The following is a 6,000-nucleotide window of genomic DNA, read 5'->3' on the forward strand; positions in this document are numbered from 1 at the left end:
CACACGCACGCACGCGCGCACACACACACACACACACAGTTGTGCTTTCATATCCTTGTGGGGACATCTAATTGAATGCTTTCCCTACCCACTTATCCCATCCCTCAGCCTGACCGTAACCTAACTGTGACCCTGACACTAAAACCACGTTCTGAGCCTCAAAAATACCTTCAAACTGGTGAGGACGGGCACTTTGGTTCCCACAAGTATAATAAACTTCCGAATTTTGGTCTCCACAAAGATTACATGGTAATTACATGAGTACATGGTAAACACACACACATGTAGGCAGAAACGCAGACAGCAGGTCAGATTTTGGTGCGTGATGAACTTTGAAGGTGTTGCTTACCTGTCGGGGTTCTGACTCTGTCGTCTTTTTGCTGCAGTGATCAGTGCAGCCTGCAGAGGGCAGCGTTTCTCAACTTTCACTGCCCGTTGTTGCAGCAGCGGCAGTTTTAATGCACACTCAGAGCTTTGCTTCCTGATTGGATGAATCCTGAGCACTTTTCTTCTGCCTGGTTCTTTGTGACAAACCTCTGGAAACCTCGTCTGTCAGGGAGAGACCGCTCTCATGCACAAGACGACGATGATGATGATAATGATGATGATGATGGACAGGATAACTTCGTTGACTGATCAGTATATGAGATGTTTACCTGAAGCAGCTGCAGCTGATGTTTGTTTTCTTGTTTTCTGCGCAGGTTAAATGTTAGATGACGATGTGAAGACTTTCAAACTTGCTTCATGAGTCTGTGTCGAGCTGTTATTTGCTCGGTGACAATCTTTCACTTGATATCTGACCGGAGGATCGAAGCGGTATCGCCGTGATGCTTCTTACTGTCGGTGACCTCGCCGTCAATAAGATGATGCTGACAGGTGCAGAGGCAGCTTCTATGATTGCATTCACGTTCGTCCTGTTGAAAGTTTCGCTTCTTTGATTGTTGGCCGGAGTGTCGTTAGAAGGAATTTAGCCGATACTAACGTGCTGCTCTTCTTCAGCTCTGGTAATGATGAAGATTAGCTGCTGATGTTCGATCAGAGTCTAAACTGTAACTCTCTGTCTCCCTGCAGACTCTGGAACGTTTCCAGGTTCCTGAAAAATGTTTCAGAGCCACGATGTGAGGATCCGTCAGAGCGGTCGAGCCTTCGTGGAAGCGTTGGGGTGTGACTGTGTCGGTGGAAAGAGCGCAGCGCTGTGACGTCCTGACCGCGAACTTCCTGCCCTCGAGATGAGCGCCTCCGAGCCCGCTAACAGTGTCCCCGTCAGGGGCGCGGGCGGCATGAAGCTCCCTCTCCACAGTGCGGGAGACCACAACGGGAATGCTTTCCCAATTTCGTCTTCCTCCTCTTCCTCCTCTTCCTCGTCCTGCCTCGGCGAGTCGTCTCCTGAGTCGCTGCGGAGTCTGAGCGGGGGCCGGACCGACAGCCCGCTGGACTACGACATGTTCGACGTTACCCTGACGGCGGTGAAAACTGTGACTCTGAAGTCTGTCGTTTCAGACTGGGCGCCCGAGGAGGAGCGTAACCCGGACAATGGCGATGACGGTGACGACACCTCGTTGGGGAAATCTCAAACCGTGACGGAGTCCAACGACAACTCCGTGTCGGTTTACCTGGACGCCAACGGCGACGACTACCACCAGGACAGCTGGAACGACAACCTGACACTCGCCCGATCGCTGACAGGAAACGCCGGCCTCATCAACGAGGACGTCAGCAGTGGAAGCAGTAACGGGAGAAGGCGCAGCTCCTCACCTCCAGACTCGGACGCAACAGAAGTCGCTGCTGATGATGATGATGATGATGAAGAGGAGGCGTTGTTTGTGTCTGTGAGCTCTGATGTGGACGTGCAGAGAAGCAGTGCGATGATCGCGAGCTCAGGTGGTCGGTCAGGTGACGGCGTCCAGGTGACGGAGGAGGAGGTGGGCGGGCCTGCGGTCCACTGTCCTCCAGAGCCGTCCACAGGACGTCACGCAGATCCTCCAGCCTCTGAACACCTCAGTGAAGACACACAGATGTCGACTGAAGATGTTAAGAAAACGAGCTCTCCTCCACCTGAAGAGGCTGAAACGGGTGTAGTGGGCTCCAAACCTCCGCCCTCCCAGCCTGACGTGAGTCTGGCAGCAAGACCCAGACCTGCTCCCAGGTCAGCCGCCTCCACAGCTGCCAAACCGCCCGGTCCAGAAGCAAAGAGGGTTTCCAGAGTGGACTTAAAAACAGTCAGAGCTAAAGTGGGATCACGCTCCGCCCCCTCCCCACCGAAACCTGCCACCCAGGTACACGGCAGCCAGGTGTTTGCTGCACCTCCACCCCGACGTTCAGGGTCACTCGAAATGTTTTATGTGATAGACAACAAGTAATGTAATCACTGATTATTACTGGAACACCTGCACAGGTACACAGACCCATAATCAGCATAATCCATGTTAGCATGTTAGCATGTTAGCATGTTAGCATCGACCTGTAGTCCCAGATTTCACTGAAAGTTTCCTCCAACAAGTCGGTGTAGCAGGAAGTGTAGTGCAGCTGCTCCCTGCACAACACCTGAACACAGGTCACATGGTCACTGACCAGTGTCACGTCACATCACATAAAAACCCTCAAAGTAATTTATTACTTGGCTTAGAAAAGAGTAAAGGGCGTGTTTAATAGAAGCACACAGCAGGGCCTTCTTTAAGTGAGCCCACACTCTGAGCTGTTGCTTATCAGGTGACATGAACACTCTGACATTTTCAAATGTGTCTTCTACTCAGAATAAATCTGCCCCGTCCAATGGGAAGAGAGCTGTGGTGAGGAAGGAGGTGCAGGCTGGTGATGGAGGTAAAAGACAGCGGTCGTCGGCAGGTCCCATCAAAGTGGCTGTGATCAGAGCAAAGAGCAGGAACATCAAGCCAAACCACAGGAAAGCAGCCGGGGAGCCGACCGTGCCGCAGGAGAAGAGTTTATCCGTCAGCCGAACCCTGTCCACTTCGACCAGCTCGCTGGGCTCCGAGGTCGCTGGGGAAAAACGCCTGAATGCTCCCAGGAAGGCTGACCGGGACGTGCCCGATAAATATGGAAAACCTGATGAGGGGGAAGCAAAATGCCCAAGTGAGGAGTGTGTGGAGGGGCAAACGGAGGGCTCAGGAGAGGCTTCGGTGTCGGCAGCCGCTGTGGAGAAACCACGGACGCCTACCAGGGTGAGTATGAAGAAGACGTGAACTGCACTCGTCTGCCTCATGAGAGTTTAAACATGTCGTTTTGCACACGAACGATCCGGGAACTCTGGCGGCTCGAGGTGCAAGAAGTAATTCGATATGTGCTTATTGTTGGCAGCACATCTGTGACATAACAGAGTGTCTGCATGTGAGGACGGAGGAGAGGTTTCCTCTCTGGAAACGGTTCAACACATGCAACACACATGAAGCGTGTTTATATACACACGCAAGTCTTTTTAAGCTTTTGCTGGGACAGAGAGCAGAGCTTAAACTGCCTCAGGGTGGATTTGAACATTAGCCCGGGTCGCTGCTCCACCCGCTGAGTTGGTATCGTCACCTCCATCCACGATATTTAATCCTTAACCAATCACAGGTGGTGTTTGAGCCACACCGTACTTTTATATCATATCAAAATAAAAGCTGCAAGACGTTAATGTTAAAGTTCCCAAGAAATGTCCGTCTGCAGGGCCTCCTGCACGCTGTGGCGTCCAGTCTGTGACCTGAGCTCAGGATTTACTTTGAATTCGTGTGAAGGCGGCATGTGGTGCAACAGGGCGAGCTGGATGCAGCGCTGGCGTGAACGTTTCCTCGTCAGCTGATGAGTTTGAAGCTCGAGGAGATGAAAGATGAAACGAGCTTCCTGATAAATAACTGCGAGCTTTAGCTGCGCTGATGATGCGCTGAGTTTACAGGAGGGAGCGGTATGTGCACGGCGAGCGTGCACGGTCTCTGGTATGTGTTTTTGAAGATGTGTAAAACCTGCTGTCACAGGCCGCCCCGGGGGCGGGGCAGATACCTGTTAAACCCTGCTGTGAGAGTACGAATGTTTAAAGGGACACGTCACCACATAATCATCTGTGCACAGCTTAACTGCACGCTTCCTTCTGCAAAGCGATGTGGTTGGTGGCTGTAGTGTGGCGGGGAAAGTAGTTCCCGTCTGATTAGTAATGAATTCTGCAGAGGAGGTTCACGGCGCAGCGACAGGCACAGTTTCATGTCCCATAAATATCTGAATATTCCACACAGACCGCGCACATGTGGTTTGAGTCGGGCCGACGTGACACTTGAGTTTATTTTGGCAGCGATGACGGAAACGCTGCTGCACGCGTGCGCTCCATCTTTTCATGTATTACCAGACAATCAGCTGTGCTGCCAGCTTGCATGTTAACACATGATTTAGGGTGAACGCTGCAGTAATCCGCCGGCTCGGCCGAAGGAGGCTCCGAGGTTTCTGATCGGAGTCAATAAAGCAGCTGCTGAGCAGCAGTTTCTACAACACACACACACACACACACACACACACACACACACACACACACACACACACACACACACACACACACACACACACACACACTCTCTCTGCCATAAACTCGCTCCATGTGTGCTCGTGTACTCAGAGGGGGAGGAACATGGAGGGGTGGGGGCGGGGAGAGAGAAAGCTCCTGGCCCCGTCCGAGCTCGGGTTCTCGAGGGGAGTGTACGACACAATGGCAACTGTTTTTGCCCTCCTCGTAGTTGCAGCACACTCCCAGTTTCCCTCCTCCTCATTTCCTTCCCTCCTTTTCCTCCTCCCCTCCAGTTTTAAAAAAATCTCTCTCTCTCTCTGTCACTCCTCCCCTGCTTCGCTCGTCCACATTTCCGACTCCGAGTGGGGAATGGCTAACACCATGGTCTCGCTCTGCAGCTCCGAGCTGGGGCCCCTCGGCTGGGACGCCGTCACTAAACGTCAGCTCTTCTTACAGAAAGTCTCCTCCAAGCTGGGACCCAGCCCCAGGCCTCAGGGAAGAGGCACCAGAGCAGACCGCGGGCCCTCGGGACCAGCTCCGGGCTCAGGGACCGGACCTCCAGGTCAGGGGAGCCCCGGACCCAGGCAAGCCCAGACGGATGGCTCCACGCTGGGAAAAGGTGGGCCGAGTGCTGGGAGTGGAGCTCCAACCACCAAGAGTCAGAGTGAGTCAGTGCAGTGCCTGCTCTCTGAGCACATACCTGACACACACACACACACACACACACACACACACACTCACAGCAGAGACCTAACATACAGTGAGTTTGCAGCTGATGGTTTTGTTTTAGCTGCAGTTTTGCAGAACTTTAATTTATTCGTGTGTGTGTTGTTAGTTCCCTGTTGCTCTCGGAGGAAACACTCGGGGATGTTTTTTCCTCAGGCTGGTGTTTACTTCCTGTTTGTTCTTCCTTGTTTGTGTTTTTCGTGATGATGCGTGTGGAGACATCAGGTAAACTGTTGCTGAGGAGACTTGACTTAAACAGTGCTGTGGGCTCTACAGGGGGTCCAGTGGCCTGTAATTCCACACGTGTGTGTGTGTGTGTGTGTGTGTGTGTGAGCAGCTTGTTTTCCAGAGTCACTGAGCCGCAGCGTCATTTACATAGCTGAAAATGCAGATGTGCCTGTTGTGGACGGAGTATTTGTGTGGAGACTCTGTGTAAAGGTCACGTTCTGCTGGACAAAAGCTCGTCTGTCCTCGTCGCTCACACTCGGGAACAAACGGACGTCTCTTGACCTGAAGACGGAAATCTAATGAATGGATTCTTCTCTGTGTTTGAGAGTCTGCACTTTGGATTTTTGCTGCAGGGGGAAATAAGCAGCGCTGAAATCTTCTTGCTAATAAGGATGCAGCTCGCCTTCGTGACTGTGCGATCATCTGTAAGGTTGGTGGGGTTGTGCAGGCAGCACACAGCTGTCACAGCTCCTGTGAACTGGAATCGAGTCATGCTCCACGTCGCCACAGACACTGGGACGGTTGAGTCTGCAGCTTCCAGGTCTGAAAGTTGGACCCAG

At 52.5% G+C, this 6,000-nt stretch overlaps 1 protein-coding gene across 7 annotated transcripts in view; it reads left to right on the forward strand.

The window, feature by feature from the left end:
* LOC146573377 (uncharacterized) overlaps window positions 1–6,000 on the forward strand; it is a 56,108-nt gene that overhangs the window by 22,666 nt on the left and 27,442 nt on the right. For all 7 annotated transcript variants that reach the window (XM_085278185.1, XM_085278186.1, XM_085278184.1 and 4 more), the window contains exons 2-4: window positions 1,072–2,276; window positions 2,754–3,179; window positions 4,943–5,150. In XM_085278185.1, coding sequence (XP_085134311.1) covers window positions 1,230–2,276; window positions 2,754–3,179; window positions 4,943–5,150 — 1,681 coding nt within the window. In that variant the 5' untranslated portion in view covers window positions 1,072–1,229. The remainder of the gene's footprint in view (window positions 1–1,071; window positions 2,277–2,753; window positions 3,180–4,942; window positions 5,151–6,000) is intronic.

This window comes from Mchenga conophoros, linkage group LG6 (genome assembly GCF_057382185.1).
Source record: "Mchenga conophoros isolate Kocher_MC1m ecotype Shallow Benthic linkage group LG6, M_conophoros_male_GT1.1, whole genome shotgun sequence".
Taxonomy (NCBI): domain Eukaryota; kingdom Metazoa; phylum Chordata; class Actinopteri; order Cichliformes; family Cichlidae; genus Mchenga; species Mchenga conophoros.